Source organism: Lissotriton helveticus, chromosome 12 (genome assembly GCF_964261635.1).
Source record: "Lissotriton helveticus chromosome 12, aLisHel1.1, whole genome shotgun sequence".
Lineage (NCBI taxonomy): Eukaryota > Metazoa > Chordata > Amphibia > Caudata > Salamandridae > Lissotriton > Lissotriton helveticus.
In genome coordinates, this window is record NC_136073.1 from 867,333,737 (window position 1) to 867,358,914 (window position 25,178).

The 25,178-nt window shown below is 41.4% G+C and overlaps 1 protein-coding gene across 1 annotated transcript in view; it reads right to left on the bottom strand.

The window, feature by feature from the left end:
- The window catches only part of PIK3R2 (phosphoinositide-3-kinase regulatory subunit 2), a 161,021-nt gene that overhangs the window by 105,989 nt on the left and 29,854 nt on the right, over nucleotides 1–25,178 (bottom strand). The window contains exon 2 of the mRNA XM_078671529.1: nucleotides 4,683–5,499. Within this exon, the coding sequence (XP_078527655.1) occupies nucleotides 4,683–5,019 (337 nt within the window). The 5' untranslated portion in view covers nucleotides 5,020–5,499. The remainder of the gene's footprint in view (nucleotides 1–4,682; nucleotides 5,500–25,178) is intronic.

Consider the following 25,178-nt stretch of genomic DNA (forward strand, 5'->3'; position numbering starts at 1 on the left):
CCATGTGACCGCCTCCGCTCACAAGTTACTTTCTGTTCGAAACCAGGCCTGCTGCAGGCGGCCGGCTTCAACGACAGGCAAAAAACCGCCTGGGGCAGGAATAAATCATTTTTTGTTCCACTCCAGGATGAGAGCTGGCGCGTTGGCTTTTTGTTCAGAGAGGAGATGGCTGCAGGCACTTTAAAAGCCAAACCTGACTGAGCACTTTTAAGAATTGCAGGGCCCCACCTAGCATGCTCGTAAACCTGCACAATTCTGGTGTTTGCAAGGGATAGAAATGTTGCAATATTTTAAAAACTCAACACTTTTAGAAACTTGTACCACAAAACCAGGTTCTGCATCAGTCTCCCTGCAGCATGGGGCACTACACAAAACATTCAAAATGTAGCAAAATAACACAGCCTTATGTGCCTTAACCAGTTTGTTTCATTTTCTATTCACTGATTTAATTTGCATTAATTTTTCTTCATTTTTTAATGCATTTCTCAATCTTACATTTAACAATGTTCTGTTTCAGTTATCACATTTTACTTCCCCATGATCTTTAAAAAGTATCACCCAGCCACACTAATAAATTAGACCCCTAGACAGACACATGCAATCCTGGGGGTATACAACACTGTAAGTGAAGAGCTTGGGGACAGACATAAATTACTTGCTATCACAAATATACCACCCTCATGCAATTGGGTACCAGAGCGGTTTAATATCAGTGCTCGCGTAGAGTCTCTGAAGATATCACACCCCAACGTGGGCAGATAACCGAGGGATCGCTGTTGCATCTGACGTTGGATCCCACGACGACAGCCAACATCTCACATTGAGTTCAGAAGCGCCTAGAGGCACCGCTCTCCTGTCAAGGCCTCTTCGCAGAAGTACCATGGATCCTGAAATAGCTTTACACCCTCAAGCACAATGGAGGCTTTTAATATCCTCTGAAGAAGCTTTTCTCAGAAACTAGACCCAGCTGCGCGTCTTGTCCAGACTTGTCCGGCTACCTTGGGTGACCATGCTTTGTGCTCAACACAAACATCTTGTATTACGCCTGCCTGGATCGTGTCAGGTGAAGACTAGAGGGCTGGACTTGTGGGGGAAAAAAACAAAACTAGAAAGTGTGCAACGTGGCTAAATTGAATTGACTTTTATTTAATAATATATGCTAATTAATGTGCATAGCCTTGTCACTTTATAATTCCATACCAATGCGCAAGCATATCAATTTCTCAGTGTAGGTGATTTGCAGATATTTCTAGGAATTTGCCCAACAGGAGGCGAGACAAAATGGGCGTCTTATAGAAGCAAGATTATGAGGTTTTTGAAAAATCAACATCAATCTATGCAAGTTTTAAAAAAAATTTATGAAACTGTAAATCTAGATGTACTACCAGATAAGTATTAACATATAAACAAACAAAGACTGTTAAGGTCAAAATATTGAAGCATGAAATACTGCAGATTTTGAATCTGTGATCTCGTAACTACGAGTACCCGAGACTTTGTCTTTTATTTTATTTTATTTTATTTTGTCAATTTGTAGGGCGCAACAGCTACCCAAGAAGGGTTTCCCGGCGCCTAGACACAGCTAGATGCGAAGAGACAGAAACGGAGGGAACATTGAGGGATTATTGTTCGAACAGCCAGGTCTTTACAAGCTTTCTGAAGCTATGGTAGTTATCTTCCTTCCGAATGCTTGGAGGAAGCGTGTTCCACAGGGAGGGTCCAAGATAGGCAAAAGATCTGCCCCCTGATCTTACACGTTTGAACCTTGGCATGCAGAACCGTGCTGCTGTCTGGGACCGGAGGTTTCTCTTAGGTGTGTAAAGGCAAGCAAGGGATTGGAGGTATTTTGGGGCTCCTCCTGTTTTTATTTTGAACATGTAGTTCAAGGCCTTGAAGCGAACTCTGTTCTCAATCCTGAGCCAGTGAAGGTCTCGGCGATGGTTCGAGACACCAGCGTTCCTAGGAATCTTACACAGGAGTCTAACCGCAGCGTTTTGCGCCACTTGTAGTCGTCCAATGACAGATTTATTTGCGCCTAAATATAGGATGTTGCCGTAGTCAAGCCTTGATGTGATAAGGGCATTGACTACGGTCTTCTGAGTTGACATAGGCAACATCCATAGGATTTTTCTCAACCATCTGGTTATGGTGAGACACACTCCAGTAACTTTGCTGGCCTGCTTATCCATGGATAAGGCGTTGTCTAGTACAAAACCCAGATTTCGAGCATGGGACACCGGGGTAGGAAGAATGCCCATCTGTTCTGGCCAATGCGCGGGGTTCCAGAGATCTTTGCTTTTCCCAAAATCAGAATTTCCGTCTTGTCCCCGTTCAGTTTTAACTGGTTTGCTGTCATCCAGTTCAGTATTTTTAGTAATCCTTCCTTGAGTAGTGACGGGGAGTGGGGACAAGAATTAGACAATGAAAAAATGATTTGGGTGTCGTCAGCGTAGTTCATGAGTGTGAGCCCTAGCTTCTCAACAAGTTCTACCAATGGTTTGAGATAGATATTAAAAAACAGAGGGCTCAGAATGGACCCCTGTGGTACTCCATGAGCTGCGGGTAAGGTGTCTGATTCGGCCTGTTCTGATTGTCTTCACCGCCTGAGTCTTGTTTATAGAAAACCTAGCCTAAAAGGCTTCCTTACCCCTCATGACTTAAAAACAAAAATACAAATTAAAATAAAAAAACATATCCTACCTACTCAAGCACCGTACAAACAATAAACTGGCAATACTCGTCAAGAGTAGGAGGTTAATAGAACATGGAGTGATCTAAAATCACATGAATACATAAGTAGTGGATTACCGTGTGGTAATCTAGGATTACTGTACTGTAATCTTGGTAACTTCCTAAATCCCCATCTACTTACGCAAAGCAGTTTTAGAAGCGGCGTACCATCTCTCGCTTGTCGACCTCTTGCCTCGCGCGGCCGATAAAGTTGAGTTAGTGTTTATAGGCTGAAGTGATCAATCTATAATCAATAGACATTCCAAAATCTGTAAGTGAATTGTTGCTTCCCTCACCCAAATCTTTGCCAATGTTAGGTTTTCAATGGGACTTCAGAATAAATACTGGATTGATAATCTCTTCGCATAGATAGAAGTTCCATCAAGACTGACGCAATGTAAATTTATCCCTGTGGATATAAGGAAAATATGGCGTGGAGCCGGCCCTCCTGGAACTTGGTTGGACATCTCTGTTCTAAAACAAACTAACTACATTACTCAAAGCTAAACCTTTAAGTAGCAGGGAGTACTTGGCCTTGGCTTTGAATCGTGGCGAATTTCTGCTTTTCGGCTCGAAAAGGTAGTCAACCCCCTGAAGGCGGTCGCGTGCATACCGGGCATTCTAGACTCCAGTGCAGCCGGGCTCCAGAGGGCCCTGCTGGTATAATTTAATCAGGGGAGGCCCCGGGAGCCGTCTGGGAAACAGGAATGCGCCACTTCCACCCTACATCAGACTGATGGAGGAAAATCCCTTCATTTCATCACCGCCCAGCCTTGACAGCCGTGCCGGCACCCCGTGCTGCTCCCGGGGCTAGGGTTTAATTCAGAAAAAGATTAAAAAGCCCCCCCCCCCAAAAAAAAACCCCACTCTTTTTTTCTTTAAAAGGGGAGGGGCCCCAAGCAGCTGTTTGGGAAGGTAACAGTATACCCCACCCACCTTACGGAACATAATGCGCACACTGCAACCAGCTGAATTTGGACCTGTCCCCCACCACCCTAAAAATACCTAGTCACCTGATTTCAGTTTGCACATCTCTATCCTGACCCCGTCAATTAATCAATTAGGGAATAAAAAAAAAACATTGAAATCCCTGTGTTTCTTCAATAATGCGGAGCTCCAAGTATTTTAAAAAAATTGCCCTGAAATGTTTTTTTAATTTTTATGTTTTTATCGGTTGCTCTTCCACAAACCATAAAATAGAAGGGTAAATGCGTCTATAGTACCACAGAAGTGCGTAAAGCTCATTTAACGCACATCATCTTATCGGACGTGAGGTATATAAAAACATGCATGCAAACTCACAGGTAAAAAAATAAATAAAAGCAAAAAAATTATAAGATGAGTATAGGTCAATTGGTGGTTCCTCATAAGCAAAATTCTAAGGCGATTAAGCAGCGCGTTCATACATTTAACCTAAAACAAAGCCAGAAGGGCCTACAATGCACTAATTCAGACTCCATGCGCTTTCCAATACGAATTCAGTGATAATACTGCCTACACCGCTACATACGTTGCAAACAAAGGTCTTTTCTGAAGTTTTTGGTGCTAGCCCATAGGAGTTCAACAATGTGTGCACACTGGTCATCAAAGAAACCAGCAGGACGTCTAGAGCATTAGTAGACAGGCTGACCTCGGTCTGAAGGCCTAATGGAAAGATTCTGGACCGAAACCTATTGATCTCTTCGTCACTTAGAACCACAGGGTCCCCCACTGCCTGCAATCCCCTGTACTTACCTTCACAAATGTGACCACAAGCTGCAGACATCTGACCTGGAACAATTACCTAACAGAAGAGCAACTAGCTCAGTCCCTTCATCATGACACGTGGAACAGGCAAGTGTGGCTGGTGGACCCAGCTTGGAGAAAGAAGAATAGGCAGGACACGGAAACAGAATGGCTACCAAAAACGTCAATAAAAGCGGACCATGAAATAGAACGTGCAAGTCTCTTACCTTGAAGATCGCATGAGTCGGGCCTGGGTGAGCTGCCACCAGGGGTCGCAGGCAGTGGTCTTTGTCCCCTGGGCCTAGGAGTCAAGAGGGGTCCCTTCACCGGGCCAACATACTCTACGTAGGTGCCAGGAAAGTCCCCTCTCTGCTTGGTGCGCTCGTTGACTCCTCGGATCCACCCAATCTGCTTGGGGTTCTGTTCGTCGCCCTCCTTGACGCCGAGAGCCAGCAGGGCTCCTCGGCCGACGGTCAGGATATCTCCAGGTAGCAGGTCAATGTCTTCCTCACGCTGCTTGCGATACTCGAACTGCGCCCGGTAACGAAACCCTTCTGCCGCCATTGTCCCAAAGGTTTCCTTGCGGACGGTTGTGATGGAGAAGCTTGGTTGGAGGCAAGGGTTGCGTCTGCTGAGCGGATAGCTCTAGTGTTCAACTGGTCGGCTATGTACAGTTATTTGTGTCAAACTGGAGGTTGTGTTGGGAGGGGGGTACGTGGATCATGACACAAACCCCTCTGGTCAGGATTTGATCACGACCTCTCTTAAGTACCCCCTTTCCGTAGCTTGAATCCTCGGTTCAACCAAATTATTGAACAGAGGGATAGTGCGACAACCATAATCCAGCTCTTCCAACCACGCATGCGGCAAAGGAAACAAGAACGTGCTCTATAATCCTCAGTCTTTAGAGATGTCGTCCAAAGTTAGGCTAAGACATAAAAAAAATAAGTGCTAAAAATGTGTCTATCCAACACAAGTCTTGTTGGTGCCCACTTGTAGAAGGTTCTTTCAATCGAGTCACAGACTTGCGTGTTGAGTCAGGATCTAATTGAAGACAAAAGAAGAAGTCAGTTACTACAAGGGCCCATAACTTCCTCTGGTAATGTTGTTCAACAATACACAGTGCTTACAAAGAGAAACAAGCATTGGCAAATGCAAGAGGTCTCAGCATTGAAACAAACTGCTTTGGCAACTCGCTACTTTTAGTTAGGTAGCCTCCATGGAAGACCGGGCATCCATGGTGGCCTTTTTTAAACAGGCTTGTTCAAAGATTAGAACTTCATTCACGAAAGCCACGGATTCACGCTCATCCATGGGGGTCTTTTTTTATTTTATTTTTAACTCATTTATAGCATCTGAACATACCAATTCAAACGCATGCACACTGATGGAAGGCAACTCCAAATAGTAAAAAAAGCCATTAAGATAAAAGGGAAACATGAAAAACTGTAAAATAAAGCTTAGAGGGTTGGGGTGGGGAGAGGTGAGTGTGGTAAATATATTTTAACAATGACAGGGATGGGGGGAGTGTTGAAAAAATTGACAAACAGCGCGAGTGGTGGATTTAGAACCAACATAGAAGATGAACTGGGGAATGCACAGGGGAAGCAAGGAGAAGGAAAGGGAACAAAGTAAAAGGGAAGCGGCAAGGTAGGAGAGAGCAAGAAAACCCATTTACTCCAATTAAGTACTTAAAAGAAAAAAGTAGTTCCTTGTATGCAAGCCAAGTTAGTAGTAGAATCATACAAGTCAACCAATCAAAACACAAGATTAAAGAAAGGCACTGATCAAAAGGGGACCACGGAGATAGTCAATACAGCCATCCAATCAGGAGCAAGGAGCTGAGTCAAAGTCCACTCTATGTGAATTGGAAACAATAGGTCTGGCCAATACACTGCTAAAGCTATCTATAACAGAGACCTAAAAATGTTCTCTAAAACGAAAACATCAGGCACTAAATTTGTACTTTCGGAGTCACAGAAACAGTGTGGGTCATATCAGCTGAAAGAGGTCACCTCAGAAAGCTACAGACGCAAAGAGCTATCCATAGCCAACTTCAATTATTAAATGGTTGAGACCATCCAGCGATGGGACTGCTCTCGATAAGAGGTTGGGGAGACGTCTGGAGAGCTCAAACTGCACTTACATCACTCCAGCCCAACTGTTTAATTGTGGTCAGCACCAACAAGCAATATTTCCTGTTGTGTGAGACGCCCACCCACAGCACCTGATTGCACGAAAGAAAGAACATTTCCGTCCCAAGTAAATTTTAAAGGCAGCGGCCTGGACTGACCTTAGAATTTAACAATCACAGGTTTGGAAGTACTTTTACAAGTTATATTGAAAACACATTTGTCTTACTCCGACTAGGTCTTCCTTAGAACCGACCTCTGAATCCAACAAACAAAGAAATATGGGAGTGGGCTGCCAGCAACTCAGGATACTTCAAAACCCCTTTCACCGTGAAAAAGACTTTTATTATTTCTAACATTAGAACGTCAACATTAGGCTAAGCACACACTGCTATTTAAATTGTGCCTTGGCGCTCAAATAACTGGTATTAGTAACTGCCTGCCAGTACTCATACTGGCAACTCCATTAGGATGAAAGCTGCAGTCAGCCCTGCTACCAATCCGCCCTGCCAGCAGTCTCAAGAGCTGAACCCACTGAGCTATCCCCTTAAACAAGAATTACTACCAACACCTTCTCAAGGAAGAAAGCCTATCTGGATCATTCTACGCAAACATTGTGTAAACTCTTCCCAAAAAGTATTTAGAGGCACATGTGTTGTGTTGGTGAAAGGGTGTGCGTGTGTGTGTGTGGGGCGGGGGGTGGGGGGGTTCTCAGTCTTTGTGGGTGTGAAATAATAAATCAAAAACAACTTTCACTGACACCCCACAAACTCCATACCATTAGTAGTGAATACAACTTAAACTTTTTTCATTTATGTTGAATTATTTCAGTTGTTTTGTTTCCCTTTTCTTTAATGAACATTAAACGCTTCACGCTATCAAACCCGCAAACCTCTGTTGAGAGCACACCTACTCACAGCATACCCTGGCTTCGGCAGCCTTTAACACTCAGTCAAGGACTTTCTTAACCTAGTATTTTGATTATCTGTTCTTTGTACCTCAGGAAAGGCCCCAAACAGTTGCTAAATCCTGGATTGACAACACACAAGCTATCCATAGTTTGTGAATACCCAGCACAATGGCTGCCATGACACAAACCTCGTTACACTAGTCAATAATCCAAGGCATATTTTATCAGCAAATATGAAAAACAACAGAGCCTCAAAAAACGAATTAGAAAAAATTACCATAAATCACAAACAACTGGCAGAGAAAAAGGACACATTAACAAAGGTATACATAAAAAAAAAAAATAGTCTCAAAAAATAAATTTTCAGGAAAGATCCCAGACCTGAAACAACTGAGAGGAGAAAAAGGCCAAATTAGTGAAGGTATAATTTCTCCCAAAAAAAGATACAGCCATCGAAAAAGTAACATTCAGAAAACATCCAAAACCAGAAACAACTGGAGGAGAAAAGGGCCACACCCCCCGGGGATGAAAATTCAAATGAAATATACGATATGGCCCTGCGCCCCACTCCAGCCATGAATCTTTAGTTTGGCAAGTGACTTCAGGCAGTGGCTTGTCCGAGCTGGTAACCGCATTACTGGGCCTTAAAGTTGAAATATTAAACCACCGCATTGCCAACGGCAACTATTGAGGATTGTGCAAATACACGGAAAACTGATGTTAATCATTTGCAAAAGGGCTGCCGCGCCAAGTACAGATGTGGTTTTATTCGAAGTATCAGACAAACCCGCCGGCGTCCAAACCAAACATATCTTTCCCGCTCTTTGACGTTAGCTCACTTCTTATTTGCGGCTGTCGGTGGAGTAGCACAATTTTACCCTTGTGGTAACTCCAGCATATGGTCATTTGCCCCAAGAAATGTCCAGGTGCGTGTGAGAGGCGGCAATAGCACCCCAGCGCATAGAGGTCCTTAAGCGTATATAGGGAGCTGTAAGGGATGGTTACGCCATTACTTGTGCATTTGGACACTCTTATGCTGCCATTGAGCAACAGCGTCTTATGGCGCTTGAGTTGCACAACACCAATACTTCTGCCCCGCGTCCCTCAACTACCAGTGCCACGCTCAGCGTTCTACTGCAGGTCCCGCTCTAAACACGATCCCTACCTGGGGTATTGTATGTTGCACACCTCTGGGGTAATTCATGTGTTTATCCCAGCTTTCCTGGCTCTTGCCTCCACTCCATTGCCACACTCTTGGTTTCAGGGACCGCGCCTTTAATTTTGGTCAACAGATGCCCACCATTAGATTTTCCAAGAGCAGGTTCTCTCTCGGTTGATAGCGCATCATTTCCGCTCACTTGGACCCATCTCTCAGCTTCATCTACACAGTAAAAAAATTAACTGCGCTGGAATTTGCTTCAAGCGGGATATGTGTAGTCTTTCTTCACTTTCTACTCGGCGTCTAAGTCTGTCTCCAGGCCAATCAGCCTTCTTGTTTTTCTTCACCGGATTGAATTTAGGCAGTTGGAGGTCTCAGTTATTTTGCCTTCACCTCGGCACCATCTTCACCAGCACCAACTGGGACAAGGATACCCCTTGCAAGACCGCTCCCCTTTGGGGATTTCTAGGCCAATATGAGAATCCTCTTAGTCTACCGAGCACCTCTCCTCTGAGGCTCACCTAAATATTTTCAGAGACAGTTCTTTCTCTAGTGCAAGAGTTTCTATTCCACAAGTGACTGCTGTTTTAGACCTCAGCTATATTCAGGCTGCACACTCCAACGACAACTACCCAAAGCCTCCCCAATTTCACACCCTTCTTCATCTTGATTGGCCACGAGGCCTCCTGATACTTAGCTGCAGCTTCCAGCACATGGTGAATGGTGGGGGATTCTACCACATTAAATATATTTGAACTCACTCTATTATGACTATTTAATCTACAGTTATTTTGTAAGTGGACTGTAATGCAACAAAAAATTGACTTCTTTTCCCCCAGTTCAGCAGAAGCCCAAAAGCACTATAATGTCAGGAATATTTGTAAAAGCAACACATTCAATTTTACAAGTCAAGTTATGACATTTTAAATGTTCCTACTGAACCTTACGATCACTCTCTTTGCTCACATGACCTAAAATATGCCCACTCTACAATCTTTTGTAACCTGAACAACAGAATCCTGAGGACTTCCCTCAACCAGAGCAAAGTCCTCATACACAGGAACTAAAATCACACAAAGCAAACCATGTATTAAAAACTTGCTGAATAATTTCACAAACATAAATCTGTCAGTGGAACAATGACAAGTGAAACAATGTTACCAATTAAAGATATAAAGCTTCTTAACACACCACATGTTTATAACTATGGCTACAAACATAGAGTCAAATACTGTAGGCTATATATTTGACGCTGGATGTAAATCCACCAGGCTCTGCATCTATGAGGTCTATCCTTGGAGATCTTTTATCTTTTAGAAAGGCTCTAAAAACTCATCTTTTCCCCAGGATAGGCTGAGCTACTGTTTTCATTGAGTACGGGTCAAAGCGCCAGGATGCCCTTGGTGGTGACAGGTTGCGCTATATAAGTATGCCACAATACAATACAATACAATGAGGTGCGCTTCTCCATGGTACTAGCACGTAAGGATACGTGTATCCAAACCTCTTTCACAACCTGCTTTTTTTGTTACTTTTATAAAACGATTTTAAAAAGGCTGTATAATTGATTATTGAATCTTTCTTACAGGAGTTTACAAAATCCTGTGTTACAGGTTAACATACATCATAATGAGCCTCAATGTAGGGCTTATATCTGAAAGAGAAGTCACTGTAAACTGTTACACCACACCTACATACACCCTTATATTTATTTAATAATTTTATAGGATGTTAATAGTTTTTATCTGAAAGTGTGATCCTGAATTTATCATTAAAGCAACTCAAGGATCCAATATCAACAGGCAAAGATCTGAAAAGCCCCCTTGTCTGTACGATTTTTCCTATCCACCAGTCAAAGATATTGTGGGTGATGCATTAATGTTCTTGTGCTGCATAAAAAGTTACAGCCTTGGTTCCCTACTTCATTCCCGATGTCCTCTTGGGTCAAGAGAGGCCTCAATTTTTGATATTTCCAGGAATTGCACATTGATAATGTATTTTGTTATAGTGTATAATTGACTCCTTCAAAAGCTTACAAAAGGGCCAAAGGGAGAGAAATATCTAATTCATATATTAGAAACCATCATTAACATTGCAACTCAATGTATGGCCTAGAAAAAAACAACTCACTAGCATAATCCAAAAAGAATATAAATAAAACGTTTCAGATGTAGGGGGAAACTGGCTATTCCTCGCAAAAGAGAGCATTAACACCAACAACGGTATTCTTGTTAGAAAGAAAATCTTAAGTAATTTGTAACTAAATATTTATTTATTAGGGAAAAACCTCTCACTCTCCCATCCTGAAGTGACATGTTTCATTATAATAATACAAAAATAATATTGTAGAAATTTGTTTAGATGTTTTTTATATATTGGAAACCTGCAGTTGGTTATTGTTCTAGGAAGGGTGTACTCTAGAATGTTTATTATCACTGACTATGTGTTAGAAATATCCATTAGAAGCTATAGCATGAATCTTTTTAATCCATTAACTTTCTTGGAAAAAATCTTTACTAAAAATTAACACACTTTTATGTATTTTAAATAACAATTTACCACAAATTAAGCAAGTTTCACCACTTTCAGGGATACCAGCATCGTAGGAAAGCACCTTGAAGCATTACGGACATACTAATGTGTCATGTTGTTGACTGTGCGAAAAAGCCAGACAGACTTGTCCTATTAGGGACTAATTATTTGGTCAAAGAGAAGATAGAACGCAAGCCCAAAAGAGTGGATCATTTCCTTGGTTCAGGTTCAGACACATAGGAATAATTTACATGAAACATCACACATACCCCTCCTAATCCAGAATTACTTTGAGGATAATCAGACATTAATGACTCCCGACAAGCCTTCAGCTAAAAGCCCATTGGCGGCCCACAGGCAGAAAACGCCATTATACTCTTCTGGAAAATGTTATACCATGTTTATAAAGCGGTTTGCCAAGGAAGATGTGGACCTGGAGATGTCTAAAGTGACAACCACTTTGTCGGGCCAACTTGTTGGCTAGGGATCGTTCTTGCCGATTACAGGAAAGATGGTGTCATCGGCGGACTCATCTTCTCAACCCGATTCAAGACTGCCAGTCAGAACGATTGAGGCTTGCGGCAGACAGGAAACCAAAGAAATCCTGGATACTAATCAAAAGGGAAGTTGGTCAGTTATAGAAAGAACAACCCATATTCAATTCAGAGCTTTCTCAAGGAAACTGCTATTCACAATGATAATACGGGATTTGAAAATCCATGAGCACATGCGTTCTCGATGTATGTTTATGGACTTGAGGTCTTCGCTTAAAAGCAAATAAATTCAGAGTCCTTTACTTAACAATTCTAGAGCACATTATGGTTTACAGTTCCGTAGAGTCTGGATTATTTTACATAAAACCCTCTATTACATATATATGTGTATATATTAGATAAAGAGTGTAATGTGATATTTATTATCATTGCATAGTGTCAGGAGGGGCCATTACTCTCAAGAGACATAGCCTTGAGTTCCAAAACCCGTCTCCTCACTTAATGTAGTCATCAACAGAATATTACACTTTGCACATTTGCATATATGGTTTATATCATGGCATTTCTTCTTGTGCACTTGTTTTAACAGAAGTTTTTTATTTTTATTTATTACCTAAAACCAGGATGCCTGGAGCTAAAGTAGGATTATGGTAAAATGAAACTTTAGCGACCACATCGTTATTAGGAAGGGTGTTTCCCCAAGTAAACATGAAATCTGTGAGAGAGTAAAGTTGTTTTCTCAGCTCAATGTTGCTGTACTGTGATAGTAAACTCCAATCTGACATTTTCCTTGTAGTAATAAATGTGTTGATGAATGTTTATTAATACAGTCGTTCTAAATAACATAGGTCATTAGGTCGCATTAATTTTCACTATGTTGCATTAATACATTAATATTTAACTTAAAAAACTCTAATTTTGATAAACGTTCACTTAATTTTGTAGAAAATTACTGAATACATAATCTCGGTCTTTCTTTTACCTTTTTGCCGTAACACTTGTTAAAGAAAATCGATTTCAAATTCAATAGAAGTTACTTCCATAAATTGTGCTCGGACAGCCGTGTTAAGGGTATCTCTCACATCCATGGGTAGGAGTTTAGCCATATGAAACAAGCAAACTGTAGATGTAATACCAGTCAAATCGACGGCACACAACCATCCGACTCCCACAGACCTACGTCTGTGACATTTTATGTTGCACCGTTCTGCCTCATTTCAAATTATTTAAACATTCCGTCTAAAGATATTGTCTGCATGAGTCCAAATTCATCAAGATCTCAGACTAAAACCAAACCAAATTCTAACCCTTACAAATAGAAACCAAACCAAATTCTAACCCTTACAAATGACCAAATACATGCTAATGATATCCCGGAATCCTTGAGATGGGACGTGAAGGTACATGGTGTATACATACATATATATACACACACACACACATTATATATCTATATCTATCTGTATCTCTATATCAAGTGCAATACAGGTGAAACAAATCTCTACACATACTTACACAATACCCTAAAATTAAAACTCTTGTTGGTTGACTATTGCTGAGCTGGTCCCCTCCCGGTAGACTATGTAATGCAAGATATGGACATTAGCGTTCTACGTTGCGTATCAAGTAAAAACCCATTTCATCCCATCAATAATTACCTGTCTACCTCCTGCTGCTTGCGCTCCTTTGTGGGGGGGGGGGAGGGAGCATGGCAAAGAGTCAGCAAGTTGGGAATATCTAGATTTGGTTTTGTATAACACGTCAGATTTGACGAAGCCACGCACATGCATACATACAGACAAGAGCTTGTTCGTATAGAAGGAAGCGACATCCAACATTAAACAGGGGCAACAGAACCCTATTATTTTCCCTGCCAATTTCTTGCCAGCAAAAGTCAACGCCTGCCTGGCATACACTCAAAAGTAGGAATTTAGTAGGGCAACATTCCAAAACATTTTCATTACATTTGGTTTCCTATAGAGATTTTTTTTTTTAACAAATTCCACTGGCTGGGGAAGGACCTAAGTCGATAAACAAGGATAAGCCAAACTACAAAAAATTTGAGATTGCTATTCAAACGCTCACATTCTCAAACCTAAAATACCCAATTACTTTCACAGACAATCAATCGTTCAACCAAACGAGGAATTTGGGACGTCGTAGTTTATCCAGCTCCTTGCGGTTTACACCCTGGCTACTGACTTTGCATCGTCAATTTTGTCTCATGGGTTAGGAAGGAGAAAGCATTCGAAATCCTTCGACGGGTCTTACATTTTAACGTCATGACTTTTGTCTTCCATCGAAGACAACTTGGCCAGGGTAGTTTTCTCACCCAAGTAGGAAAGTTTGCGCCAGCAAAGACTTGTTGCTCGGTAGCAGTTGAACATTCGCAACACGCCTAAAATTGCCCTGGAGGTTGGTGTGTCTAATCGATGACCAGCAAGTTGTCAAGCTGGTGTCTAAGGCATTGAACCATTACTACTCCCCCCCTTTCTTCTACTCTTCACCCAGAGCCACCCAACATTGTACGTACTAATGAGCTATTAAACACTTGTACAGTGACAGAAAATGAACATATATCTACACCCAAAGCGCACCAAACATTTAAAATAGTTTAGAAAAAGGTAGTCACAGTAAAGGCACTCAAACATCAACAAGAGATGAATCAGTTTGCTCTACTATTCCAGTGTCTACTCTGTGGACAACACACGTGAGGGTCGTTGCAACAATATACTGCACTTCTTGAGGTATCCTCTCCTATCGTCATTAAGAGGCTGTGACTGCAACCCACAAATCTACTCTCACAATCCTAAATGTACTACCTACTGGAGAACCCGTTGACCCCTTCCATAAATTGAAAGAACCGTCTCTCCTTTGTGATAGATTAAGAGCTGAACCATGAAAAGCATGCATGTATTGAGTTCAGGAGGTTCAGTACAATGAGATATGCTATTCCGCCGCGTAAAAACATAAAAAATAATAATACATGGCCGTTCCATGTTTGACCACAAATGTAGGCTTTAAACTTCCCAAGCTAAATGGTGTATGACTGTAACCACAGGCAGGGAACAGAAAATCCAGTTCAGAATGGGAAGCAGATGAAAATCTCTAACAAAATGTCAATTTTCTCCCCTCCCCCCTCATTAAAACTCATGTAATTAGATACTTGGACAAGCCTAGTGTCTGCTCAAAAACGTGCCAGCCCAAAAAAGAAAGAATAAAAGAACATTAAATATGAACTGGGCTGGCCAAGACAATACCCTTGTGAGTGGCTCTCAAACACCGCCGCCCTTTTCTGGACAGATTTAAGAAATAGGTGGGTTCATGAATAGTGTTCTGGACGCCCCTGGAAAGGCAGGACATTCTGTCCTTGTCGGTCCATACCGAGACTTTGTCCTGAAAAGAGTGCCAAGTTACTTAGAAAATTCAATATTACTTAGGGGGTGTCATTTAATGTCTTGTTCAAAGGTGGCGGCCCTCTGATTGGGAAGGGTCGGCTCAGCTACTGGAAGAGGTAGATTAACACCTCCGGTTTGACCTCCTTCCACCACCTCCCTGCAAACACACAAACACTGAACCCCATCCAGAGATGATAAACCAACAAAACATTAACAATGAGGTAAAAAAAAACACTAAAAAAAACAATGAGGTACTTTGTTGGAATGACAAGTCTGGCCAAACTAAACAAGCAAAATAAACTTAATATCACACTGTTTCCAACAGGAATGGCTTAATTTTCTGTCTTTTTTTTGTTTTCACATCAACTGATCTTAGGGGATGTGGGGGGCGGTGTAACGTGGGCTGAGGTAGGGAGAAGCATACCCTCCATCAGAACAAGATGCAGAAACAGGAGAAAAACCCAGCCCCGTAGTGTTGACCGCCCTGCTTGTTTTTTTTAGGATATCAATTTTCTTTTTTGCAGACTAAACGCTGCACCAGTTGTATCTCAATTCCACTAGGACCGAGAGCTCAGGACAGAATCCGCCAAGCCAGAGAAGCCGCCACACCACGGACCTGGAGTCAACCACCATTATCACAGCCTCAGCAGAAGCCACCTTCAGGTCCATACATCCTGGGCACGCCTTACTTCCCGACTGTTTAGCTTTTTTGGTCTCAATCAGACCTGTTCCTAACAATAAACACAGGATGGGCTCTGGGTAAGTCTCCTCCAACCACTGTCTCTCTTTGAAGGGCTTCTTTCAGCCAATGGCCTGAGGCTTTACTGAGCTCTGCCCTGCAGTGTATTTACCTCTCACCTAATGCTATTGGTTGCACAGTTGCCTCCTTCCGCCTCCACCGACTGCTTGCACTGAATGAGAGACTACTTTACAATTACAGCCTTTTCTGTCAATTCCTCCTGGGTCCCTGCAGTGTGTCTTGCTCAAAAGTGCTAACACTGCATGCATTAGCACATTAAAACCAGACCTAATGATTTTGCCAGTGGTTGTTGGATAATATGTCAAGCACAGCCATTGTTGTATCAGTGCAGCCAAAGTATAAAAAGAACGCCAATAGGACTTAAAATGAAGAACAAAAATGCCTGCGATCCCAGTACAAGACAACTTACTCAAGGATTTTTTGTTTTTGTGTAAAAGGCACATACCCAAATCAACGCCAGAGTGGTGGTGCCATGTTGGGAGGCCGCGTTCAGACTTCCAACCTGTTCCTTTGTAAGATTTAAGGGGATGGATGACATAACTGATGTAGGTAAGTCTTGCCTCACCTCACCCATAATGGTTTTTGAGAAACATCTACACCTATATACTGCTGTTGGTTAACTTACCTGCTGCCGAGGTCAGTGTAAAACGGAAAGTGCATAGTTTGGAATCCTGGCATGACTAAGTTCTTACTTTTTTATTGTTTGAGTATCAAGTTGGGCAAAATGAAAAATCAGAGCTGCAAAACATGTCAGTCTGCAGCTTATGCCTTACCAAGAGTGAACACGCATTGGGCAAAGCCAGTAAAGCTGATGTGTTCACTTGTGTGCTGACAAAAGCAATAAACAAGCATTGGAAAGCCAATCTGTCTTGACTTTTGGTTTTGCCAATGCAAATAGATTGCTATGCCAATAGAGCGTTTTCCACTCCTGCTCAACATTGACAAAAAATGATTAAAAACAGGTGTGATGATATATATGCATCATGTGTCATTTGCCAAGGACCTGCGTGCGAAGATGTATACGTGTCACTACGCCTACAGAAGGTGTAGCAATAAATGCGACTGTGGGTTGATCCAAGATGTGATTGACAACTTCTCATGCTGAATGTTCCAAAGTCACAGACCCTATGACTGAAGGAGGCAGAACCAAAGCCATTTAGAGCAGACTTTAGACAATTTGTTCACTATGAATGGCCAAAAGCAATTACAAGTGAGACCTATACATGATTAAAACAGATTAGAATACGCATTATTGCACGATAACCCTTCAAGGCCCTGTACTAAGCAGTGAAAAAAAGGATTCCCACATGGCATTACTGGATTCAAAATGGTGGCCAGGTCAACACCATTAACCATATTCAAAACTGCAGATTACAAAGATAAAAAAAGCTGAAGAAAGACAGAGTTTTTATCCAACATCCCTACCCAGTGTCTCTACAAGAACCAAGACTATTACTGCATCTAAAAGAAATGAACACACCAAGGAAGGGCAAGCACAAAGAGTTTTTACATTTCTTACTCAATGCAGAATCTCTGACAAAGGCTTACGTAAATTGGGCCAGTCTGAAGGAGCGAGTGCGGAAAAGGTCCCCGGGCGAGCAAGGAGGAGGAGAAACGCGTGCACAAGTGGAGTTTTGTTCAGCAAGCAAATTTTCCTGGAACTAAAGTTCAGAGAAGTGAATCCCTCGAGTTTAAAATAAGCACCGCTCAAGTGTCGCCAAACACAGCCGGCGGAGGATTTCAGTAGACAACAAGAGCATCACAAGTTCACGTCTCTAACAAAAGACCATAAGTGGAAACCCCTTTGTGAACTCCGGCTCAAGCGCCCAAATGGATTTATGAAATAAATGATCATGCGTTCCCAATGAGCTTGTAAATTTACTTCAAAGACATGATCATTGCGACTACTTCCAAGCACCACCTAGTACTTTCCTTGGCTCCATCTTCTCCCCATACCTTCAATTACAATATCCTTTCGCCCACTCTGCGTTCCACCCAGAACAGTTCAAGGTATGTTTGGGGTTACTACTATTGCTTTACCGGTCTGACCACTTCTACATCGCACAATGTTTAATGTTTCACCGATTCAAATCTACTCATTGAGCAAAACTCAATTTTTAGTTCACATAGCGCTGCGAGTTGGCCAGGGAACTATCAAAGATAAGGATGAGTGGGCGCTACACCAAAGCAAAAAGACTTCCTAGGTGATCAGTAATAAGGGCCGGTGGATTAAGAGTCTTAAACATTTTTTTTTGGGTCCTTTTACTGTTCTACGTTATTGTAAACAAGTGAATTGTATAAATGTTAGTAAATGTTTTCATACATTTGCAATAAAACATATAACAGGCTTCTCTAACGAGTAGCAACAATCCATATAACAGGACACTCAGAGAAGCAACAATCCACACAACAGGCTTCTCGCAACAAGTAGCAACAATTCAACAGGCTTCTCCATCGAGTAGCAATAAGACATAACAGACTTCTCCTACGAGTAGCACTAATACATATAACAGGCTTCTCCATCGAGAATCAATAAAACATATAACAGACTTCTCCTACGAGTAGCACTAATACATATAACAGGCTTCTCCAACGAGTAGCAACAAAACATATAGCAGGCTTCTCAATCGATTAGCAACAATACATGCCACAGGCTTCTCCAATGAGTAGCAACAATACATATAACAGGCTTCTCCAACGAATAGCAACAATACATATAACAGGCTTCTCCAATGAGTAGCAACAATACATATAACAGGCTTCTCCAACTAGTAGCAACAATACATATAACAGGCTTCTCCAACGAATAGCAACAATACATATAACAGGCTTTTCCGACGAGTAGAAACAATACATATAACAGGTTTCTCCTACGAGTAGCACTAATACATATAACAGGCTTCTCCAACTAGTAGCAACAATACATATAACATGCTTCTCCCAGTAGCAACAATATATATAATAGGACTCTCCGAGAAGCAACAATTCATACAAAAGTCTTCTCAAACGAGTAGCAACAGTACATATATTAAGCTTCTCCCACGAGTAGCAACAATACATATAACAAGCTTCTCCAATGAGTAGCAACTATAACCGGCTTCTCCAACGAGTAGCTCGTAAGCAACTGGTAGCTCTCCCGCTATCTGTAAGTAGCTCTCCTGTGTGCAGCCCAGACTAGTAAGTACCTTTTTCCTGGTTGAATTAATATATGTACACCAAAATTGAACGGTGTGTAATTCAGATGGAAAAGTGTATTTTTAGAATTCGTAAGCTGATGTTCTGACAAAGATGGTTGAATTTCCAAAATGTATTTGAAGTGATAAAACTTGTGGCAATGGGGAGACTTATTACTAATAGTATATCCTTGGTCCCTGTGGCATTGTAGTTTGGGCTTTTGTGTGTGAGCCACGTAGAGGCATTCAAAATTGACAACACCTTGTTTAAGTTACTGCGGGCAGCCCCCGCGATGCACGGAGGCGATCACTGCTGGTAATCTTGCCCAGGGTGGTCACCAAGGTAATCTTGTCTGATGTTGTTGCCATAACAACACTAATACTAGCAGCTGGGGATGATTCTCATTGAATTAAAGTAGTTGTTATTACAGGAAAGATTTAGATGCCGAGCAAATAAAAACCCTTCAACAAAAATTCCAAATTTAATCAAATTACCCAAAAGAATGGAGTGAGACCAATTTTTCTTCATCAACACATTATCACAATGTGGGAAAAACTGTAGTTTCCCCTCTCTGGCTGGAAGATTACCACAGTCTTGGACCAACCAATAACATTGGCCAATGCTCTTTTTGTCAAATGTGTTGACCTAGTTCCTACTGTGGATGCCCAGGAGAGAGATTTACAGCAAATTTTCATGATAACTACTATTGACATAATATTCATTTAAATAATTTGCATGTACTTGTATCTTATGTAGTTAGGCGTGAAGAATAGACATCAATACTGCCTCTTTGGGTCAACACTGGACATCATAAACTGATTTTGTTCAAGGATGAGGTTCACTTGTGCAAGGAGCATCCTTTATGCTTTCAAAAGACAATATTACAGGCCCGGGCAGGCAATACTTAAATAGAACAAGAAGTTGTTCAGATCTAAAATCTTTTAATGCAACGGTTGCCAGTGACCATCTAGGTGACGCTTAAGTCTCTTGCAACTGCCCAAGAAACTTTTTCCTCAAAGAGTCACCCGAATCCAGAAGGGTGTTGACCTAAAAAAATGCAACCCAAGCCTTTGCCGCAACAAACCAACATGTCAGCAGACAAGAAACAAGACATGTCCAACTGCTGTATATAAGCCACTCTGAAAAGCTCCAGATCTGTTAGTGATGCAGAGTTCTCAAATGTCCATGGTCCATGCATGAGTTGCTCATCTAGTCCAGGTTTTATCTTTGGATTCTGGGACTTGTAGTCCTCTTTCTTCAGTTCTAAATTCAGGACCAGAACTCCAAAAATGCAGAGAAAGACGTGGACTGGAGCAGCAAGTCACATGAACCTGAAAGCTCTAGGATCTACACAACAAACCAAAAGCCATCAAAAGGACCCACAAGATGAACTTTCAGCAAAGAAAACCAGGCATGAGATCTGCTACGCCTCATGGTATGTCTTTCATGGTAGGTTGTAATAGGACAATCCGATACAACTCAGAGTATCACATGGAAGTGCAATACAGCCACCAGGTGACTTGTAAATTACTCCAAGTCCATTTTCTTTCTTTCACTCTCTGTTCAATATGCCTATATTTACTCATCACATCTTACTCTCAAAATCAGGTCCCCGATTCTTGATGCGACCGGACAACCATAAGAAATCAGTAATCGACGTTCACTTCTAAAGGCCAACAGTTTCAGCAATTACACAAAGGCTCCAGGCGGCCACTTGTCCGGGAGCCACGGATCCTAAAAATAGCCTGGTTGCTTCAGACTAAGGACCAACTGAGAGGCACCTTGAATTCTTTGCACTCGGACTAGCATTTATTTGTTTTTTTCAAATTTTTTAAATACTCCAGTACATGTAAGGAATGAAATAACACTCTTTATTTATGGTTAAGAGACACTGTTTCCGGTTTATACTGCTTTTTACAGATAAATACAGACAGAAAACAATGTGTTTGCTCCATGCATTTATTTATGTCCAATTTATGAAAAATACAAAAAATTGGACTTCTTTCTTTCCTTGGCCTTTCGTGAATTCCAGTCCAACAACAGCTGAACAGAGAGACGTCACGAGGAATTAAAACAGAATGAGATTTCTTCAAATAACCGCATATGTCAACATGCATTGGTAGTATAATGTTAATATTTACCTGTGGATGTATAGTTATGTCATATTTGGCTGCTTAATTTTGCTAACACACAACAGGCACCAAAGTATGAGTGGACTTTTATCAGTTAAATAAATGTGGAAATATACAATTTTACAACTTCATTTATTCACAAAACTCAAAATAAATATGGATAAATACCAACAAGTTGGCAAAAAACATGGATAAATATCAACAAGACGGGGAAAAAACTATGGAAAAATACAGACAAAAATGTTTTAAAAAATTAATATTTTGCGGCAACCAGAGGAAGCAGCATGGAGCGACCAGATAACTGCTGAAATGTTTGATACTTAATGCACTATATAATATGTATATTGTTCAAGGGATTCGCATTCGAAAGAAATATGGGATGAGGATTTGGAAATGAGATGTCCTTCAGCCCTGAGTAAACAAGTCGGTATTAAGGATTTTCTTTACAAAGTACTTTTTACCGACGATGGCCATTTTCAGAAACGAGAAAATGATGGTAAAGTCTATATTTTGCTGATGTGTTGTTAGTTAATTCTTAAATTACAGGAGGAAATGTCAGCTGGCGCCCCACCGCCACCACTCCGAAAATATAGCAATGCTTTACATGTGAAAGCCTTGTAAAATATCTATATTCCCCTATAAGCCATACCATTTCTGTAACCCTATATTTACATTTTACGACACTATTGGGAATGGGAACAGTGATAACATTATAATGTTGATGGTCACTTGCAGACTATAAAATAGTCCCTCGTTTATTTCAATTTAGGGTGAAGGCCAAACTCAAAAATCCGATAAAAAAAGAAGCAAAGTTTTGTAGGTCTTTTTCATTTAATTTGCCGTTAACGAAGACCATCTGATTTTGTAGAATCCTATGAAAATTAATACAAAGTCTGTCAGCAGATAGGATGAAAGAGAATTTATTATAATACATGTAGCACGGGGATAGTCAGCCAGCCGCCAAGTGTCTTAAAAGCAGAAGTCTCACATAATCTTTTATTGTCTAAAACCACAAAAAGGGGCTGGACTGCATGTTCAATAAAATCACAAGAACAAAACAGTTTCTCAGAAATAATGGACCGAGGTATCACATGTCCATCACCAGACCCGGCAGGTTACACAATTATGGAATACGAGGCCAATCAGAAATGGCCGACACTGCGCGACACCTGCCCGGAGCAAGATGGTGGGGTCCTTGCTACCCGCGTGTCCTTTGATTGTAACAGCTTGGATTTTCCAAGCTAATGCGATACACTAGAAATGGTAACTGCTGTCTGTTATATTTGTCCAATCAGGGACACATAAGCTTTGCCACTTCTAAATAAGGTGTAGCCAAGTGCCTGTTGCTAAGCTAGCATCATGTGCCGTGCGGATGGCGTCCTTGAGCGAGCCTTGCATTGTGATACCAGCTTACTTACAGTAAAAGTAGATCAGTTCACCCAGGGTCTATTCTCTTCTGCACGCGTCCTACAGGCATCGAGTATCACAGAGCTGGTCAGGCTGTTGGCATTAGGGCGCACTAAAGGATGGCTGCCACATTCTCACTAAAATATACATATACTTGCTCACAGAGAGGCCTTCGAATAGCTCGGTTCATCTATTTGTCTGTTGTGTCATTCACATCAGTTTTCTTCATCCACTAAACATACAATAAGCACGGATTACTCCACTTCAGCCATTGGCTAACTTTACTGTGAGTGACGGCATTCAGCTCCTGCACCCGGACCACATCTTCATACAAAGTAGCTCCCTTCGGTGGTACAGACAATGACAAAATAGTGTTTTTGACATCCACATTTTTATTTTGCTTTTAACCCGTTTGCTGCTTCGAATGTTCAGCGCCAGTGCTGAACGTTCGAAGAAACGGGTGCGGCCGCGTCGGCCGTGCGCAGCACCAGGGAGGTAGCTCACGCGACGTCCCGCGGGCGATGGCAGCAGCGAAGGGGTTAAACTTTTTTAAATATATTGGGAAAGGATCAGCAGCAGCAACAACCATGACAGAACAAATAAAACACTAACAAAGTCAAAAGGCTAACCACCATCCCCAGACCTACTGGATTTGCCAGTGCTTGTTTTGCACGCATATGCAATAGAAATGTACTAGTAAAAGTAATATATAGTACAAAAGTATCCATTTAAAGGTGCGTTATATGCTCTAGAAGGAAAGGAAATGTAGAGAATGGCCCATCATGCGTAACGCACCAGTCTTGGCTCTTAACAGCACTATTTTTAGGTGGAAGTGTCCATGTGATCAAGAAAAAAACCCCATCAATGAAAGCGCATTACAGACAATGGCTGAAGTGGGCTGACCCGCGGGCCCACAATGTATACTGTCGTGAATGGAAGCAAATTCTGAATAATATCTGAGCAGTCAAACAGATGAAGAGGGCTAAGATGTGAATAACAATATTTAAATCCAGCAGCGGGGTTCAGAGGGTAGCTTGGCAGCTTTTAGCGGTAGCTCGACAGTCCCTGGAAGTAGCGCCCTGAAGTCCAACCCAGCCAAATTTTTTTTACTCGCATTGACATATTGCAAGTGCTGTTGTATACAGTTCAACACTTGTACAAGTTGTTCATCCACTACGAGTCTTACTAAGGCAATTCATAGCCTTCAATATCCTGACAGCAGAACTCAGGAACAAAAAGAGAGGGACCCCTTCTCCTCACCAAAGTAATAGTATCCTCTTGACAAGTTAGAAGTAAGTTTATCCTTTGGTTACTACACCCTTACTTTTCAATGTATAGTTAGCTCACAACTCATACCAATTAACCCCAAGATTCAAAACAGGAAACAATGTAGCCCAAGCAGTAAACCCTATAACTGTCAAAAGTAGAAATTTCATACAAAAATATTTATTAAAAGTTCTTTACACTCATGTATATTATAACATCAATTCATAAAAACTCTAAAAAATGTTTTATTTGTGCAGGAGATAACTGTTAACACAATACCCAAATGATTAAAAAGCTAAGTGCATATACAGTAAATGCTCAAATTGTCCACTCGTACTAGTTGGGTGAAAGAAATACCCCGTACATCAACGTTAATACACCTAATCTTTCGAGAGAGAAAAACAGACAGCGTACTTGGTCATCAAATTAGACACATTCGTACAAAAAGAAGGTATATTGACAAGGACCCGATACGTTCACTTTACTCGGTATCTATGGTTCCAGCCACATAGCAGCCCAAGGGTCTTACGGCATCGTTCGGCAACCGACACCCACAAACTTACATGTTGTCTGCACAACCTCAGACCCAAGATATTTGCTTTTTTTTGTCAAAATTTTTTTGGGGTGGGGGGGTCAAAAATAAATATTTGCTTTTTTTTACCGATCAAATCCAAAGACAAATTTTCTGTCCACTCTTGCCCTACACGCAACACATCTCTATGCTTCAACATCAAAATTGACCTTGTCCACCGAGGACCACGTATAGAAAAGAGCAGCCGGGGCGGCTTAACTAGCTTTAGGGCACTGAAGGAACAATCGTGATGCCAAATTAAGGTGCCGGACAAATGCCCGTAATACAAGACAATTAAAAACAGCGTTTGCTAATACACAGCAAGACAGTGAAAATCCAGCTCTCAACAGTTGACACTCCTATAAAACAATGATTCAAGTCTGATTCAGCAATGAAATGAATCCCCAGTGCAGATTTCTTTGGCCAAAATTTGCTCAGTGGCACAAACCCAAAAATAGCTCAATGGCTCCAAAAACGTCAAAGTTCCTGGGAGGCATCTGGCAAAGTCGATAGCTAAATATTAATACTTATAATAGCAACAAGAGAGAGGAGTTTTTTTTAACTATGCGACTATTAATTTCGGTATTTCCGTTTTTGCTAAAATCTGGCTATTTTTCAAATAGCTACAAATTAGAAAGTCGTTTTATGAAGAAGTATCATTTGTCGCATCTACTTACGCAATGAAGGGGAGCAACAATGGACCTCGCAGACAACCTAAGACATATTTTAGTTGTCAATGTTGTCACATGGAACCAGAAGGAGTAGTTTCTGTCCTGTAACTCCAGTTC